The sequence below is a fragment of the Scleropages formosus genome, chromosome 15, assembly GCF_900964775.1.
Source record: "Scleropages formosus chromosome 15, fSclFor1.1, whole genome shotgun sequence".
In the NCBI taxonomy this organism is placed as follows: Eukaryota; Metazoa; Chordata; class Actinopteri; order Osteoglossiformes; family Osteoglossidae; genus Scleropages; species Scleropages formosus.
Window position 1 is genome coordinate 4013185 of NC_041820.1, and position 19776 is coordinate 4032960.

At 49.9% G+C, this 19776-nt stretch overlaps 1 protein-coding gene across 1 annotated transcript in view; it reads left to right on the plus strand.

The window, feature by feature from the left end:
* The window catches only part of mdga1 (MAM domain containing glycosylphosphatidylinositol anchor 1), a 119524-nt gene extending 100442 nt beyond the window's left edge, over positions 1-19082 (plus strand). The window contains exons 16-18 of the mRNA XM_029258564.1: positions 1677-1807; positions 9201-9309; positions 18978-19082. Of these exons, the coding sequence (XP_029114397.1) occupies positions 1677-1807; positions 9201-9309; positions 18978-19072 (335 nt within the window). The 3' untranslated portion in view covers positions 19073-19082. The remainder of the gene's footprint in view (positions 1-1676; positions 1808-9200; positions 9310-18977) is intronic.
* Positions 19083-19776: the final 694 nt, after the last annotated feature.

Genomic DNA, 19776 nt, shown 5'->3' on the forward strand with positions numbered 1-19776 from the left:
CAGTTGTTGTTTTGAAAAAAAGAAAGGATATAAGGGTGAGTCAGTGGCATTTAGAGAGGTAAGTGTGTTTCTTTTCCAAGTTAAGTTTCAAAGTATTTCTTGGTTTACTGCTTGAGGCAGCATCAAAGAGGGATGTTACCTTAGAAAGGTCCCTTGGGAGTGGGCAAAGGGTTCTGGATGGAGTTGCGTGCAGCGGATGACCCAGTGTGATTTTTCTGCTCGCAGCCTAGGCCTGCAAAAAGCCACCTCCTCCCCTGACTGGAAACCCCAAGTTCAGTTCTGGTTGCATACATCAACTGTGGCTGCCATGCATACAATGAAATAAAAAAAAAAAGCTCTTTGAGCGTCTCAGCACCCCACACCCGCTTGTCGAGCATTGTTCTCACAAGTCTGAAGAGCTCGCCGCAGCGTGTGCGAGCTGTTTTGATTCTGCCTGCCGTCGAGATCCCAGCCCCAATGAATAAATGAAAACAAGGAAAGTAATGAAAGGGTATTGTTGCCCTGAGACAGACAGGCACTCCTCTGGTTGTGCTTAAAGTGCAGTGACTTCTGACAGCTGAGCAGTGAGAGCGATAATGAATAATGACCTCCCTCCTACAAACTACAAAGTCTGCTTCGCTAAGCCTACCCTTCGGCCTCACTGATGCACCTTCGGGTCGTCCTTCTTGGCGTGAGAGATTTGGGGACCATAGAGGAATGTGGGCATGGGTAGTCAAGCTGTTTGCACCGTTACGGCCTCTGTAAAACCACATTCTCCGTGCTGATGCTCCCCCTTGGCTTGCAGGTTTAGGAGGCACCTCTGCTTTGATGGCGTACAATGCCGGGGAGACCGTACCTTTTCACTTTGTTGGTTCCCTCGCATTGACTTGCCGCTTCATTATAATTCCTGTTGATTTTCCCGAGACGTGCAGTCCTTTGCTGCTGTGGCGCCTTTGAAGAAGCGAGCAGACTTTGGGCTCGTCCCGTCCCTCTTGCCGACGTACCGTGGCACAGAACCTCTCGCCGCTGATGAACTTTTCTTTTTGCTCTCAGCAGAAACCGCCCTGTTTTGTTTCTCCGTTCGGAAAACAGCAGAGCCCTCTCGCTGCATTATATATAGGTTTCTCCTCCTCTTCCCCAAAGGACAAAAAAATAATGCAATGCATGAAGCAGGGAGGTTTGATGTCTCTCTCTCTGCAGAATTGATTTTTCTCACCCCTGCAGCGGCAGTGTATACCCACACACACACACACCAGGAGGAACATTTGCAAGTTTATGTTTTTTAAAGCTGTACACTTGTTAGCTACGTTGAATGTCAATGTACTCCAAGAAGAGGTCTGGTTGTGTGAGCCGAAGAGCTGCAGGTAAGGACCTGCGTGTTGTCTCCAAACTATGGGAACGTGCCTTTGTTGACAGCAGACAGCCCGCAGGTGGAATATACCATGGAGCCGGCACCACGGATGCTATATTTATAGTCTGCGCCACACTGGTACTCAGACACACAGACACAGATGTCTCTCGCTCTCACACACACAGACACACTCACTTCCTGCAGTCAAACCCTGGCCCGAAAACCCTTGGTGTATGCTGTTTGAAGGGAATGCCTGTGCCAGGGGCATGATGTGAGCCATAGGGAGGCAGAAGTGGTGTGATGTTGGACCACCTGGCCTTTCTAACCATCTCCCCCCCACCCCCAGGTTCCCTGAACGTCCTGCTCCGGATGAAGGGCATCGCCACGGTGGACAAGCAAGTGTGGAGCTGCTCCGGGAACCAGGGGCCCGAGTGGAGGCAGGCCAATGTGTTGGTCACCCCAACCGGCCCATTCCAGGTACTTGGAACCTTTTAATTGAAAGGCTGTAAGAAGAAGGATTCAAAGGAGTGAAGGCTGCTCCTGCTTGCTTTGTGCATGTGTGTGTGTGCGAACGTGTGTACATTTGCGTTGGTACATTATTTAATAATTGTAAATGGTTATAGATGGCCATTATCACGCTACAACCTTTCTCCGTGATGAAATATGACGGCGAGACCAATTGCGAGCCATGGCTTCGGACAGAGAATACAATGTTACTGCGCCCTAATAATCTAGAGTAAAGGTCAGCCTATCGCCTCATCATAATTTAATGGGAAGATTCAGTGGTTGTGGGCTAAGGACTCTTACACCCATTAAATATTTAGGCACCGTGAGGTACTGGAAAAAAATAAACTGTCGGGGAGAGAACTCAGGCTAATAAATCAAAAAGGCATTTGCCTGTGGTGCCTATAGATGGACTCTGGTGAGTTGTTTGCGAGAATAGATAGCAGGCGATTAGAGGGCCGATATTGTCTTTCTGGTCCTTTAAATCTATTCAGCGTTATCCCCATGTTATCACGTCTCCATCGTTTTCTTGGCCTGCTGTAGCTAATTCTTCTTTACGCGCTCCAGTCACTGCAAGTACAAGGTTTTTGGCACGAGTGCTCTCAGGAGGTGGAAGGGGATGGACCGGGGCAGTCGGAGTGTGAGAACCAGTCGCCCCGAGCCTCTCTTCATAGGGTGGAGACAGAGAGGGATCCAAAGGGTTCTGCTAGAGGTGCGTGGAGAATCGTACACTTTTTATCACATTCTGCTGAAGATTGAAGGTGACCACCTGCATCCAGGTGGAGAGAAAATTGCAGCCATAAAGATGTCTGGTTCAACTTGGAGGGACAGAGAGTGTCACGTTGAACAGAGGAGGAGTTTGGACCCAAGTGCTGGTGAGTTTATTCAAAGTTGGGGACAAGGCTGGAAGTCATAGTCGGGGATGGACGAAGGGTCAGCCGATCGGCTATCGGAGCGTGAGTGAGGATCCGAGGATGCAGTCAAGCGATGAGATGAGGGGTCAGGAACCAGAAGACGTGGATGACGTTGTGAGGGAGAAGGGAAGCTGGACATCAAATGCAGGAGGAACAAAGGGGACGGTTGTCTCTGACAAGATTCTGCAGGGAAACGGTGGTGGACCGGTTCCCTTTATACCTGATCTGATCGATCAGGTGCCTGACTCCTACCACCCACCCACCTCTAGACATAAACTAAACAGAATGTCAAATAACTCCCCCTATTGAATGTCATGATTATTATCTGTCCAGCTATTAAATATACGCTTAGATGCATATTGCCACCAGCGAAGATGGGTGGACTCGCCGAGGCCCTCATCTCGCCTGTCTCCATCCACCCGAGAAGAGCTTAAATCCATCCTTGAACTCCAACGGAGCTCCAAAGAACTCCTGAAGCTCCACCCTCGTCATCACCACCGTTACACCACAGAAAAACTCACCTGCACCATTATCAGAACCACTTTACCGCTAAACGGACTCTTGTCTTGGCTTTTTGAGTCACGTTGTGGTGTTTGTACATTACGTGAATCAAAACATAACGTGGATGAAAGCCTGTTCACATCTTGTCGTTATGACTTAGCTGTTTCATGTTTTGTAATTTCTACAACCTTCGTGCAGGAGGTTGTTGAGTAATTCCAGGTTTTTTTTCATTGACGCTCTGGTTCTGTACCCCATGTCCATCCATCTGCCCGTGACCGTAGTCCACAGCTGAGCTGGGAAGAGCAGTCGTAGCTCGGTACATCCGCCGAGGACTTCCTGCTGCCTTTAATGCTAGCTGGTATGCGACGCAGTGTCTTTTTTAAGAGGAAGCGTAAAACCGTCCAGGAAGTTATAGCTGACATTAAAGTTGGCTGCGGATCTAGATTTATGGCCATTTATGTCCAGTGTTGAGCGTGTTCCATGACTGCTTTCAGCTGGGTCAGCACGGTCCCGTGTTCCCCATCACAAGTCCCTGGGACACGAACCATCGTCTTCAGGTGGACGGTCGGAGCGGGGGCTGGGGGTACGAGCCTCGTCTCTGAAGACCGATAGGGCTCGACATGACGCCCTGAATGAATAGGAATAATAAAAGGAGAAGGAGGTGCTCCTGCTCTCGCCTCCAGTCTGAAGAGTTCATTAATAAAGCACCGGTTCCTTTGAGCTCCCGTTAAATATTGAACCCCCTCATTTGTTTTGGCGGAGGAGCGCGGTGCCGGGCAGAGCGCTCCCTCTCTCCGTCTCGACAAACACAGCTTGTCTCACGTTGGAACTCCCCGAAGCCCCAACCCCCTCCCAGCCTGTTTCCAGTCGCTGTGCCAAAACAGGAGCGGGTCGCTTTCTCCGTGTGTTTACACACACTCGGACGCGGGGGCGATCCCGTAGCGTGCGCTCGGCCCTGTAAGCGCGAGAAGAGCGCCGCTTTGCGCGTTTCGGCTTCGCGAGGTCCTTCCCCCACCCAGGGCCGCACGCAGCGCGATAGAAACACGTACGCTGCGCTCGTCTCTCAGCGTCCCCAGGAATCAGGGCTCGTCGCGGGCCACATCCCGCATCGCAGCCGGCAGTTACGGGAAACCGGTCCAGCCTAATTTCGACAGACTCCCGAAGCTCCCCGGTCCGCTCTGAGCAGAACGTGCCTTGGCATCCTCTCCATTCATTCGCTCTCTGGGACGACATTTTTCACCAATCAATGTTAACAACCAAGATGGGTCTTGTTGACAATGGGATTTTGAGGTCTCGCCTGCTGTATAGTTGTACATTTACGCGCCGATCGATTGGCTTTAATGGCGTAAGTGGTAATGGCGTAGGCGACGCTTTGCTCCCACAACACCACGCTGGAAATTCAATCATATCCACTTTGGATATTGCCAGCAAATTGCTGCGAAAAGAGCTGTTCCAGAGACCAGCAGATTTATTTCTCAAAAGCAGCAACATCATCATCACCCCCCCAACCCAAAAGCCTCATCACTTAGTAAACAGATACTGGGCACATCGCTTATTAATAACCATTAGTCGAGATTAATGGCCCCCGGCCCGGCGCTGTAGCGCAAATGAACTGTGGCGAACGTGGACCCGCACCGCTGAACCATAAGTGCCGCAAGCTTCTCGGCACTGTCGTTTCCATGGCGACCAGCACCAATAAACCCACCCCGTGCCCCGCCCGGGGTACCGGTCAGTAGTGGTTTGTGGGCAATCGTCAGTCCCAGCACCGAAAGACAAGGAGTGAGATGCGGCGAGAGTTGCAGTGAGTCCGAGCGGGAGTCGACGAGTGGGGTGAGAGTCAGAGCGAGAATGACGCCTTTATAAATATTAAACCCAAAATCTAGACTCTGAGAGACAATGAAGTGGCACCTTATTAATTAGGCGGAAGACGAGACTTTGAGAAACTGGCAGCCTGTCATAAGAAGAGGGAGACGGAGTGACGGCACCAACACAAACGTTTATTTATTTATCAGATGCTTTTCTTCAAAAGGACTTTTAATGTTCAGCTACTTCGAAATTTTACTGTTTATACAGCTGGGTAGTTTTTACTGAATCGATCCAGGGTCGGTACCTGGATCAAGGGAACTAGAGCAGCAGGTGGGGTTTGAACATGAATCCTCAGAGTGTGAAGCGTCAACGCTTAGGGCTGCACTATATCTGCCTCCCCTTGTTATATTTTTTCATCTATTTTTCGGAGGGAGGGAAACGGGAAGTGACGTAACGCTGTTATTACTAGTTGCTTTTTAGACTGAAAAAAATTATTTTATTTTTGATTCCATTTTAGAGTTTTATTAAATTTTAAATACAATCGAGTAATACATATTTTTAAAAATATAACGCCATTTTTCTGCCGGTATGTTTGATAGTACAAGTGCTGAGATGTACGTCGCTTTGGAGAAAAGCATCTGCTAAATGAATAAATGTAAATATAATTGTAAGTGTTTCAAAATGTTCCATAGCAATAAAAGACGCGGAGCTCAAATCGATCTGAGCCCAAGAGCCAGAGGAGGTGGTGAGTCGTGCGAAGAAAGACCCCCGACAGGACCTTGCCATGACCCCCGCTGGCACAGCACTCTAACCGCCTTTCGACGATGCTCAAAAAAGTGTGAAATTGTAAGTAAGTTATGAAAGTGCATAAATAATGCGCCGCAGTTTCATTGAAATGCACGGCGCCAACTTGAGCTTCCCTCAACCTTCTTGATTGCCTTTCAAACGGCTCCTGATTGATGTGCACCAACGCGGAGCCTCCGGTCGCCTCGAACCGCTACTGGAATTGATTAGGTGGACGACGAGGGAACGCTGGTGAACACTTGTGCAAATCCGACACTCGAGAAGACGAAACAGATGAGCGGAAGAGTCGCGGCAATCGGACCCCCAGCTGCTGGTCTGCGCCCCCCGTGGAGCTCCTGTCCAATGAGCGAGGGAGCCGCCAGTTTGCTTTCACAATGAGGTGGCCCCTGACACTATGGATATGCTGTCTCGCTGAGGCAACGTTAAAGTGGCCACTAATTGGTCTGGCGTGGGTGTTAGCCGAGAGCGATCGGTGGGTTCGAGATTCCCGTGAAGAGCTTGTATGGACCGGCTTTGTGTCGGGAGTACGAGTGCCTTGGAACCGAGGACCACGGACTGGGACTGGTGCTGAGATTCCAATGAGCCACTTTATTAAGATTCACTTCACAAAATGGAATTCCTTAATAATTTCCCTTCCCCTCCCTGCCAACCTCTTCATATGACACCTCTGTCCAAAGCGACTGACAGTGTAATACGGGGCACTTTACTATGGTTTACCAGCAGGGTATGTGCAAGAAGATATTCTTATTCTATTAACGTATGTACCAGGGTATGTACCTTGACTAAGGAAACTAGACAAGGAGCGTGACGTAAACTCAGGACTCTCCAGTTCTAAGACAGCGACTCAAACAGCTACGCCACCTGCTGGCTCCTTTTCTTCCATCACTTTCTTTACCGTTACCCACCATCACTACCTCTTCTTCTTCGTTCTCTCTTTTCCTTCCCCGTTTGCTTTCGGTTCTGTAAGCCAATATCACTGCGTTGCAGTCACCCCCCGCCTCCCGTTCCCGCCCGCCTGCTCTTCTGGTCCCTCATTGGCTCGTATTTGCATTTGGGTTGACTGGCGGCATGAGCATCTGCTGTCCTTCCTGAATCTCAGAATCTCAGAATCTGTGACTCTTTATCTCAGTCTCTTTGAAACACACACACACCACCATACACACCACTCGCACGTTCAGACACAAACGGTCACAGGCTCATACAATAACAGCCACATCCGTACCCTTTCTGTGCACAAGCTCCAGACGCACGGTGAAATTAAATCACACCCCGCTTCACCAATCCCTCACGCATCGTTTCGTTGTGTACCTATGGATTCTCGGTAAAACCGGCTGCTTTGTAACGACTCCCCGGCACGGCTGCGACGCACTTGAGTTTGTCCATTAGCAGAGACTTTGGCCTGAATAACTAAGCGAATAAATGAGCAGAACCGAGGGAGTCACGGACCGCCTGGCCTCTCTGAGTGGAACGCGCGCAGCCGCCCCCGCGCACGTGTAATTGTCACAGAGACACCTTAATGACCGAGGGCGTTCGCGGCGCTCCCGACTGCCAATTACCAGCGCGAGCTAGAGCTGCGCGGTCCTGGGTGGAGAGCGCCGTCAGACAAATTGAATTAACCTGCACGGCAATTTATCCAGGCGCGGATGTCTATTAGAGGGGTCTGCGAACACCTCCCCCCCGGCCCAAAGGCGACCCGCTCGCCCACCGGCTCGAGCGCTTGTCAGCCGCCCCTTTATTTGTTTGACAGGATCACATGAGCTGGCGGATGGGCACTTCGGAGGGATTAAATTAGGTGCGGGAGGACTGGACTCTGCGCCTAATTGGAGCGGCCGCTGCTAACGATGCTCTCGAGAAGTCACTGCGCGGAACTCATCTCTCCTCGCCATCCTCGAGGACCATCCCGCCGGGGCATCGGGGGCTCTCGAAGGGTCCGACAGCGCCGCGATCGCGCTTTCCCTGGCGAGCTCCACTTCCTGTTGCCGCCGCGCTCCGCTGCCCACGGGATCGAGGAGCTCCGGGGAGGGGGAGGGGGGTTCGAGGCTGCAGGGTCTGTAAGCTCCTATTAACATCCGTAGAGCAACGGCGGAGCTGTCGATGTCGAGGGAGAGGCCGGGCGCTCAGCACTTGCGTGACTGCAGCCGGAGATAAGGGAAGGCTTCAAACCAGGCCGCTTTTTTATCACGGAGCACAATTTACACCCCTTCCTAAATCGTCCCTTTTCGGGGGGGCGGCACGCCACAGGCCCGCAGTATATTACCGCTCGTATTATTGACTTCCTGCACAGACGACCCCTTCAGGGTGACTTTTTACGGAGTTTGAATTTTACACCTTGCACTTTATACGGCCGGATGCGTAACTTGTGTATTTAAACGTGACAATGTAATGTCATATCAGCTCAGCATAAATGCGCACGGGCCGCGGGGTGGGGGGTGTGGTATGCCGACATTTTACACAGTGTTTATACAGTTGGACTCCACATTTATAAGGTCACGTTTGTGTGGTCTTTGAAGGCTGCAGCGCTCGCCCAAATTATGGGGTTCAAACCTGCCGCCTCCTGCTTACCCATCCCTCTCCTGGGTACCGCTGCAGCAGTGGGTGAGCTATTGTGTAAAGAGGCACAACTGGAGGAGAACTGGAGCCCAGAGGGGCCGGAAGGGCTTTGGAAACCAGCTGGGTGAACGATAGGCGAAACGCGCGAAAGTTGCTGTTTTTTCCCTCCTTTTAGCTTCACATTTCAATTAAGGCAGCATTAGCCTGGCGTCGGAGGAAGGATGCGATCGGCACCGCGCCGGGTTCTGCTCTGATTAGCTTTGCGGGATGAGGTTTTGGCCCCTGTTGCCAGCATAATTAACCTGTCAGTCAGAGCCGGGGCAGCTGCACAACAGAACGGGTGAGGGGGGAGCCGCGTCCTCCGCGGTGCGCGGGCGGGTTCAGCTCCGCGGGGGTGCCGGAGGCGCCGATCAGCAGACGGAACAGGCTCCCGAGGTCAGAACCCGTTTCCAGACATTTGAAACACGCTGCCGTCTCCGTGCCGATGGATCGCGGCTCTTCGCCTACTGAAAAAGGGCACCGCGCTTCGCTGAGAGCATCGCTCGCAAACTAGTGTGACCAGGAAATTCCTGAACAGCAATTTCGGTCCCATGCAGCAGGTGGCGTAGCGGTTAGAGAAAGAACCCAGTTTTGAGTCCCACCTCCTGCTGCAGATCCTGACCCCCTGATCCTGGAACAATAAAAATTACCTTGCACAATAAACGGGTAAATCAGTGTAAGTCCCTTAGGAGAGAAGTCTCAGGTAAATGAATAAATATTTAACCAACCAAGTAAATAACTGTTCTTTGCAGGTGGTGTTTGAGGGGGTGCGAGGTAACAGCTATGAGGGGGACATCGCCATCGACGACGTCTCCATCACTGCCGGGAAGTGCAAGCAGGACAGCCCTGTCCCCAACACAGGTAGAATCCCATCTGTTTTACTCTGTCCTGTGCGGTCATCAAGAGATCATCGTGATCATAACCATCATCATCATCCGAGAAGTTATCCCTGCAGGGAACGGTAAAGGTGATGAGGGAAGAACAGGGGACAAGGGACAGACATTGAGGGAGGCAGAGAGAGGGACAGAGAAGGGTGTGTGTAATTGCTACACTTCTTTTTTTTTTTTTTTTTTAGAAAAAAAAAGAATATATCAAAATAATCTACAAAATAGGAGAGCAAAATGTGTTTACTGACTAAAATTGGAGAAGGAATCAAAGAGCAGCATCTGAGGCTCTGCACAAATTGTTCCGATGAAGCGTGCAGCAGAGAAAACACACAGCGCATAGCAAAACATGTACTCGGCAGCGCCGATCGTGAGTCACTGACAAACCATTTCTGGCGATGCAAACATTTAGTGGCCGAACTGGAGGGGAAGAAGTTTCTGCTGCTCTTACAAAGAACAGTGGGCTAAATACATAATTTAGGTATACATATTGTGGTAAATATATAATGGACGAGTGGTTACTGATAATGGATGGATGGACGGATGACCACAGCTTATACACACACATGTAGTGTACATGCAGTTATACATACAGTGGTGCTTGGAAGTGTGTGGATCCCTTGTGTCCCTTGTTTTTACCACAAAATGGTTATTGAGTGAGAATCAGTGTTTCTCATCTCACATAATATGTGTGTAACGACCAATTCCATATGTTGCTTTAGGGGAAATCGTGCGTGTAGTAGAAACACACAAGTAGCGCAGGTGTAAAAATAAGTGAAGCCCAAGTTGGACGGGTTAAACCAGGTAGGTAAGTAGAGTCAGAGGTGTAAATCATAGTCATTTATTCATTTTATACACTTATTTTAATATTCTATACAAAAATAATGACAGGGGATCACATACTTTCAAGCAGGAAATGTAAAAAACTCCTTTCCCGTGATCCTGCTGCACTGATTCATTTCTGATTGACACCGTTTTGCAATATTTGTGCAACAATGAACAAATCTCGAGTCGCCCGGTGTTCATATTTTGCGCTCGTCCGGTTGTTCTATGAGCGCTCATCTCTTATAAAATAGCCATCGCCAGTGTAACAGCAGGGGGAGTAGTGGTTAGAGTGATTGTCTTGTAGTGTTTAGAGCCGAGGTCCTTTGTTCGAATGGCTTCTCTCGCTGTAGTACCCTTCATCAGGGTACTTAGCCCACACTGATACCTTACAAATCACCCTGGTGTGTAAATGGGGTAAATTACCCTAACACTGTAAGTCACCTTGAACTAAGATGTGATCTAAATAACAAGTAATAACAAAGTGACAATTTCAAGCATTTTTCAGATGCGGTACATTAATTATGTAAAAGTACGGTACCTTACTGTAGCTAAAATAGGTGACCGAAGCACATAAAAGGAAGAGCCTGCCGGTATCTCCGGCCGAACCCCTGAGTCCGGGATCCCTGCGACAGGACACACTACCAGGTGTGTGTGCAAGGGGCTCCGGCGTTTGCCTTTCCCCGGGAGCGCGAGCGTCGTGTCGGCGGCCCTTCGGCCCCGAGGCGGAGGACACGTGTGGGACAACATCCCGGAGACTGACAGTCGCTTTACCGCGGCCCTCGGCCCCCCGTCGGCCACCGGCGCCCGCCAGGGCCCTGATTAAGAGGCAAACCTGCTCTCGGCACGCTGCGGACTCCTCATTAACCGATGGGGTTGAGCTGCGGTCACGGTCGCGTTCAGGTAGCCGTGTCCATGACAACGGCAAAATGAAAACTTAATAAAAACCGGCAGAATATGAAATATTAACAGCAGAGCATTACCTTTCAAACAGCTCATCTGAAATAGAGACGTGAGCGGCGGGAGCTGGGTAGAGGACCCCAAAATATACACTCTATTATTCATGGAGGAATAAACAGCCACGTGCCACTGGGGGCGCCTTTCGGGGGTGGGGGTTGAAGTGGGGGGTGTGTAGTTTCTAAGTGAGATAAGAGGGACAGACAGGTGATTAGAGGTGGGGAGACAGGCCCTGGCACAATGGCGCTGACACACACACACACACACACACACACACACGCACACACACAGAGTGAGGGAAGCGTGTTCTCAAGCACACAATGACACTGAGGCCACATGTATGAAGGAACAGAGGCTCTACTCTGTTCCGGAGGGAGAAACTGAGCACAGATGGATTTGAGGTTATTTTTATAAAGGGTTCTTGGGCAGACAAGGACACAGGTTTCCCTGTAAGATACACAGCAGAATTATTATTATTATTATTATTATTATTAATAATAATAATAATAATAATAATAATAATAATAATAATAATAATAATAACAATAATAATAATGTCACTTGAACAAAACAAAAGAACAAAATCCCACTGTATATTTGAGAGGCAGGTTCAATGGACACCTTTTAGAAAAACTACTCAACATTATTTTTTTTATAATTGTGCTTTCTGCTTTTTTTATAATTCTGTTTTCAGCTGCCGTTTTCATGTATTTGTTTTCGATTTATTTATGCTATTTTTAGCATTATTTGTATTTTCCCTTATTTGTTATTTTTAATTTTAATCACTGTTCATTTTCTCTTCTTGCGCAGCTGTAGAATTTGAACGAAAGGCACCATCTATAAATGAAGTTAATGGTGCTGCTGACTTATTTATCTGACACCTTTTTCCAAGACTACTTATTTACTCCTTGTTAGATACCCAGCTTTGCAGTGATTTACCCATCCATGCAGCAAGGTTTTCTTACCGTATCAGTGCAGGGTGAGCACCTTGACCGACGGTACTGCAGCAGGAGGTGGGACTCAATCCAGGAACCTTCCGGATTGCGAGGTGAAAGCCCAGCGACGCTGCCTGCTGCCTCCCGGTCAGGAGTTCCCTCGACCGGGGGCAGAATTACTACATGACTAAAATACTACGTTTAACGCAGAGCGACAGTCGCAGGGCCGTTTGAACTCATGGTGACCCGCAGGAGCGGCGGCGCATCCTGCGCGTCCTGCGCGGCTCACGCACTGGCAGAGCCGTTGGCCGGCTGCGAAAGCAGCTCAACTGGAACGCAAGCGAATAGCTTCTCGCTGCAGTTTTGGCTGCGCCGGAATAATCGCTGGCCGCGGCCCCCTTTCTCACCGCGGCTCAGCGACCGTATTATGATTAGAGAGATAAGTTGCCCATTTTATTAGAATACAAAATACAATAGTGAAAAAAATAGCATCTCGCCATAGACAACGGATGAAAATGTCCGTTTCCTTCACTTTTTCTCTCCTTCGCGTGGCCGAGCGCTGAAAGGCAATTACGCACTGGTGCTGCGAAGTAAATAAATATTCTTTACGAACAAGATCCCGGCTGCTGCGCTACCAGTCGTCCTCAACAGAAAATCTCCCCCGGCAACCGTTTGTGACAACTCTGGCCCAAACCGTAACGGGCCGCCGAGGCGATACAATGGTAAACGAGTCACACGTAACACTTAAGCGATCGTTAACATACACTTATTTACCTTTTGCGCTATAAATGTACTGAAAATACTGTTACGAAACATCGGTTTTAAAGTCGCCCAACAGCTTCAGAATAAATAGATTCAATAAAGGAAACAGATTCAATAACATAAATGCAAAATAGATGGCCAGCACAGCAACAATCTAGAAAAATCTGATATATGCATGCAGATTTCCAGCACATATTAGGCCTAATTTTTTCGGTGGGGGACTTTTACAGCGGGGCAAATTACCATTATTTCTCAAGGGAAAAAAAATCTGAGTTCACGGACGCACTGAGTTGCCCAAAAAAAAGAAAAACACCAAAATAAATCCACTGCAAGCAATAATATGACCACAGCAGCATAATTTATCATATTTATGGTAATAATTATTGCCCAGGATCATCTTACAGTGCTTCATACTACTTAATACAAAGCACCAGGGAGACAAGCAGTGCAGACCGTATTATGACCATATTATGACCGTTATATAGCAGTAATAATGTAACTGTTATATAACAGCGAAAGGATTATTGGAAGAAACCCATAGAGTACAGTACAGTACACGATATGGGACACGCCCAGCACCACCAGCTGGTTTGTTTTTACATTTTCTTTAAATGTAAAGCCATAAAATAACACTGGACAAATATTCAGTGCTCTCATGAACTTTTGTAAGGTGCACGTTAATAAATACCATGGGAAGTGTTTTGGAACACGGTCCTACCGTGGGTTAAACGTGAGTCAAATTGAGCGTAGTGTTAAAACTGGCCCATATCATGGGTGAAATCCTATGGTATCAGTCCAAGGCTTATGGGCCTAAAGATGCCAATTTCTATACACCATTATATTGACTTTTTGTTCTGCTGTGGGTCTGAGTGTGTATTTTTCCCTCTAAAACTGGTGGCCGGTGGGCAGGACTGTGCGTCCTTTAACGCCAGCGGGGATGTAATTCATGAGGTCTGTGTCATCTAGCAGGGAACCCAGTCGCACTGGTGTTCTGGGAATCGGAGACACAGTCAGAGTTTCCTACGGTATCGATTCGGCGGCGCTGAAGAGTCAACCAAAAATAATGTTCCTGCTTGCCGGGGCTCCGTGGGTTCTGACACGGCGAAAGGTCACCGCGTTTGCCGTAAGGTCGCCGCTGTAAGGTCGCCGGTGACGCCAGCGGCCCTTCCGGAAAGCGACGGCTCGGTACGAACGTCACCTTGGGTTGTCGTCTCCGCTGTCATACAGACTTTAAAACAGAGCGGTTCATTTTTCCTCCACGGCTTCGTCGTCCCGGTTGTACTTTGGAAACTCAATTAAGAACGAGCTGGAGGACAGCGGCACGTGAGCAGAAATGTAGCTCCTCTACTCTCCCCAGCTGAACGTTGCGTAAGAAAAGTGGGCAGAGTATAAAAATGAGTGTTGCACCCGAAATTCGGGAAACGAAGAAACTTGCTGAACAAGACGTGGCATCTACATTTGTACATTATTCTCATCTGCAAAGCAACATTGAAACAATAAGGAGTTCACAGAAGCAGGTGGCGTAGCGATTAGAGCAATCGCATTCACGGCCATAGGTCTCACATTTGAATCCCATGCTATCATACCCTTGAGTGAGGTACATACCCCAAATTCCTCCAGGAAGAGTTACCCAGCTGTAGAAATGGGTAAAGACAGACAGATGGTTATCAAAGAATCCCTAACCTGTGAATCAGTCGAGGGAAGCCTGTGTTACCAGGCTCTTGTTGATTGTGACACAGTGTTAAAAGTGATTTTGAGTTACGAACAGATCGAATTAAGGACAGATTTCCAGGCCCAGTTGCATTGCTGAGGACACAATATTAATTAATAATCATAACATGTGTTGCTGGCGTCCGAAGATCTGGAGAGATGTGGATGGACAGAGAAGGGTTTTGAGACCCTCGTTGAATGCTGGAAGGATTCAGCTGCTCCGAGGGACAGAGGGCGCTCATTCTACCACATCGGCCCCAAAACCGAGATCCAAGAAGATTTTGATTTTGCACCCCTTGTGAGTGGAACCAGCAAGCAGCCAGAGGTGGAGGAGAGCAGCACTCTTTCTGGAATATAAGGAGCGATCTGGTGCTGTCGAGGTGCAGATCCTTTCGCCGTCTTTTGACCAACACCAGAGCGTTGAGCTTGATGCGGACGGCTAAAGGAAGCCAGTGGAGACACCACTGCGACATGACGGACTGAAGCTACACTGAAGTCCTGAAGCTGTCCGGTGTGAAGATGCTGCTGTTGGACTGATGTTTGAGACCAAGCAAACGTGTCGACCGTTTACTAATGAAACGCCGGGCGGTTATTACATCAGACCCATTTCCGCAAGTCGCTGGGAGCGGCAGCGTGGATAGGTGCATTAAGATCGACTTCTCATAAAGGGCGTTTGATGTGCTTTTTGAACAGAAACAGACACATCTGAATTATTAATGTCATTAACACCGCATCAAGGGAACGAGCAGAACCGAATGCTAATTTTAGATCGGCTCTGGAGCCGCGTCGCCGCAAAGCGTTCGCTCCTTTCTGATTTCCCCAGACCTGGCAGAACGGAATCGAAGTTCAGGCAGCTCGCGAAAGGCCGCCGCCTACAGCAGCGACACCTATACGCCTGTCGCACGCCTGCCAAGCTCCTCCTGGAGTGCGTGTGCGCAGCGGCGCTTGCGGCTCTTCTCGGTGACAAAGTGCTTTCAACGCGCTCAAGTATCTGGTGGCTGAACGCGACGCCCGACGTCGCGCTTGCCCTCCGTTCCGGTGGAGGACACTTTACCTGCTCGTATTTGCCTGTTGAACTGGAATGTGCGATGCGGTCACTGAGAGTTGGGCAATATTCCATCAAATATTTGAAGGCCATTTACGATCATTTACATTTATGGGCCGTTTGGACACTTTTCCTTAATATGATCTGCAGCTCAGAGTAAAGAGAAGTGCATTGACAATAGATGAAGAGCTGTACGTGCAGACGCAGGATTAGCGACGCTCGGCTTGTGTGTCTGAAACCACCATGTTGCTGGTTCGCATCCCTCCAGTAGCTGCCTATAGAGGTGACATTCAAATATTAAGTGCATGTATAATCACAGTAGATGGGACTGTTAGGAGATCAGGAAAATGGCTCTGAAAGAGATGGATGTGAGACCCCTCTTGAATACTGGGAGGGACTCAGCAGCTCTGAGGGACAGAGGGAGCTCATTCCACCACATTGGAGTCAAAACCAAGAGTTGATATGCTTTCGATTTTTGCACATGGGACTACCAAGTGGCCGGAGGTGGAAGATCACGGCGCTCTTACTGAGGTGTAGGTCTGTCACGGGTGACTTTGAAGAGTTGAAATACTGTATTGAAAATAGGTACATATAGACACCTCTTATTATAATACTATAAAATATGTAATAAAACACAGAAATATCACAGCACATATCTGAAGCTGTCAAGAAGGTTTACAAACTGCACATCAACGAATGTCACATCCTCAGCGGGATGTGTTGGAGGTTTAACCCCTCCCACCAAAGATCTGCCCCCTTCTGGGAATTGGCTCCGCCCGGAGCCCGGGGTCCGAGTTACACGGCTGCTCGTTAAGCGCTGCGTGAGGCCCAGGGGCCCCGAGCGTCCCTCTCCACTGGCACCCAAGACAGGGGACGCCCTTGATGAACACCACCACTGAGGAAAGTGTGTGACGAGTCTGGGCTTCACTGCGCTGCACTATGGGGGAACAGAGCTGCAGCTCGAGGGCAAGCAGGACAAATGAAAGGTGGAGATTAATTGTGGAAGGTGTGTGTGTGTGTGTGTGTGGGGGGGGGGGGGGTGCGGGTGGTGCGGGGGGTGCGTGTGTTTGGGCGCTCCCAGCACCCCCGAGGTTGTCTTTACCTGTGCGTGTGGGCGGTCTCCCGTCCCATGAGCCTTTGCTTTCGCCTCATTCCTCAAGACACAGGGCTGTGCACCCAGCTGCATTACCCTGGTGATATATAGCCCACCTCTTCATCCCCCCGCTCCTTATTTACCACCCTGCCCCCCCCACCACCAGCACTACCCCTCTGGTGAGCTACCGTATTCAGCACCGCTAGCCAGCTCCCCAAAAAGAGTAATGATGGCAGCCGACCTTCTGCGTTCGTGCGCCCACCCATAAATCAGCATCCGACTGGGGATGTGGCGACGGGAACCTGCTTGCGTGCAACCGTCCCTCTGAGCACAGCCCTCTGCGCTTTGGGTCCTCATGGGAAACACCCCCAAGTCAGATCCGGCATCACTCAAGCGCACCCGGTTTTCCCATCCCGTCCAGAACAGCGAAGAAGTGGGGCAGCAGGTGGCGTACTGGTAATAATGACGAAGGATCCGGGTTCAAATCCCACCTTCTGCTCTTGTACCCCTGATCAAGGTAATTATCAGGAATTGATACCCAGCGGTACACATGGGTACATCAGTGGGAGTAGCATAGTGCACAACCTACCATTGTCGGATAAATGCATAAATAGTAATTAATAATCACACACACATTGGCTGGAGCCGCTTGTCCCGAGCGGGGTCGCGGCCAACTGGGGCCTAACCCAGCAACACAGGGCGTAAGACTGGATGGGGAGGGGACACACCCAGGACGGGATGCCAGTCCATCACAAGGCACCCCAAGCGGGACTCGAACCCCAGACACGCCAGAGAGGAGGACCCAGCCAAACCCGTGCCCCACCGCACCCTCCCATAATTAATAATAATGGGTAGAATTATAAACGGTTAAGTGGTGTTTGAGGCATCGCCGGACATCTGAAAACAAGCCGAAGGGACGGAAAAGCAAAGGGTGGAGGATCGTTTAGCGGAAATGAGGCAGTAGGGGATGAAAGCGAAGGGCCCTAAGCTGCCTTTTCGTTCGACACCACGGGACATGTGGCGCGCATACCGGTGCGTGGCCCGCCGTTGCCGCGGAGACAAGAAATGTTACCGGACGGTGACCTCTTGCTTGGTTGTGGACGGAACTGACCCCTCGTGCACGTCACAGACACGGTCAAAAATGGGGGATGATAGAGATGGACGTGGTCGGAGCCAGGGGAAGGAGCCGCTCGACACACACCACACGCGACACACACCTAACACGCAGCATACTGTACAGCATTGTCTACGGCAGCATCCCTGACCCCACTTCCTCCCACCGACCCCGCCCCAAAATGTTCCGCCTCCTTCAAAGACCCTTGAAAGAGACATCACAAGCGGAACACGAAGCACTTAACTTGTTTTTTATTGAAAGGAAAGAAAAAAGCTTTATTATGAATACATTGATTTTCTGCCAGCAGGGAAAAACCCTTCATATAAATTTGTATTGATCTTTCAGATACAATATCTTTTCTTTATTTATTGAACTCATTTGCAGGCAGCATGCATACCTAATACCCGCACGCATGTGTGTATTTGTGTGTGTGTCCGGTGGAAGGATGCAGAGTGCGTATCTGTACAATGGTCTCTCTACCTTGCACACGTGATGCTTTTACTCCAGATTCTGATATCGACACTCATCGTTTAACCTCTAAAACACCTTTGATTCTACACGTGCGCCGGCAACCGGTGTCTCGAACCCCAGCGCTGCCCCGTTCACCTACACCCAGCCCGCCAAGCGGTGACCGGAATCGTCCGTTGCACAGACGTGTCCTTCAGCAGGCCGATCCGGAACATTCCGCATCTCTCAGCACACTTCTGCTCTGCTATGACAAGCGGCATTAACTGAGAACTCCCTCTTCAGATCGCATTTGCTTCACGACGAGAAACTGGTCAGATACTGTAAATAAATAAAATTACATTAAAATTAAAAATGATGCTGTGACTGAGGTTTCTACACCGTTTCGTACAGTTATTTACCCATTTATACAACAAGGTCATTTTTACTGAACCAGTTCAGGGCAAGTACCTTGGTCAAAGGTACGACAGCAGGTGCAAAGATTTGAACCCAGGTCCTTTGATAGCGACGCAATGGCTCTAACCGCTGCGCCACCTGCTGTCTGAAATGATACCAGTATCAGTGAGCAAAACACAACTCTGTTACTGTGAGACAAGGTAACATTTTTGCTGTAAAATACTGATTATGCAGGTATTTCTCGGTGCCGTACAGGATAACGTGTGACACTGCGGTCCAATGGGAATGTCGTGTGGTTTAGTCCCGCTGCTGACCGCCCTTCTCCTTGTCCCTTTGTTTATTTCAGCAGTTCTGCCCGCCGGAGCCCCCCCACGGCACGCCCAGTCGCTGGCGGCCCTGCTGCCCGCCGCGCTCACCTCCTGGCTGCTGCTTCACAGATGATGAGCGAGCATGCTCCGAGCGCCCCCCCTCCCCCGCCAACCTAAGGCGGGATCCGCCCGCCCCCCTCCCCGAAACGCCTGTGCTCGCTCACGCGCTGTCCCGCCCTCCCCCGTCTCCGTCCGACCTCCCGATACCCCTCCCCTCCCACCCCCATCCTCATTCCATCCTTTGCACCCCCAACACCTTCTTTCGACTGTTGGGCTCATAGCCCCGCCCATTCCCTCCCACTTCCTCTCAGCCACACCCATACCTTAGCTTGCATCACCGCGAAAAAAAAAAAAAAAATTACACAAAAAAACTACGTTCGACGTCTTCTTACTCTCATTCCTCAATTATTTCCATGGACATCTTCGATTTCCATCCCACCCTGTCCCTCAAAACTCCCTTCCTTTTACTTCCTGACCCCCCCACTGCCACCACAGCACCACCCCCTCCCTGTGTCCCCGCCCCCTTGTTCCTCCCCCTTGTCCCTCCTATCCCCGGACACACCAAAGTGTCGAACACGCTACCAAAGATGATGAAGGACCAGAGGATGCAGAGAGGGTGGGTGGGGAGTCAGGGGACCTCCCGCCCACGAGCTGGACAGCAGGACGCCATCACGTCCCGACGGCAAAGGTCGTCATGTCGACGTGGGCAAACATTTACAGGAAACGGAAACGTAGCGAAGGGAACGGGAACAGAATTTTGGCCTGTCTCCTGTTTTT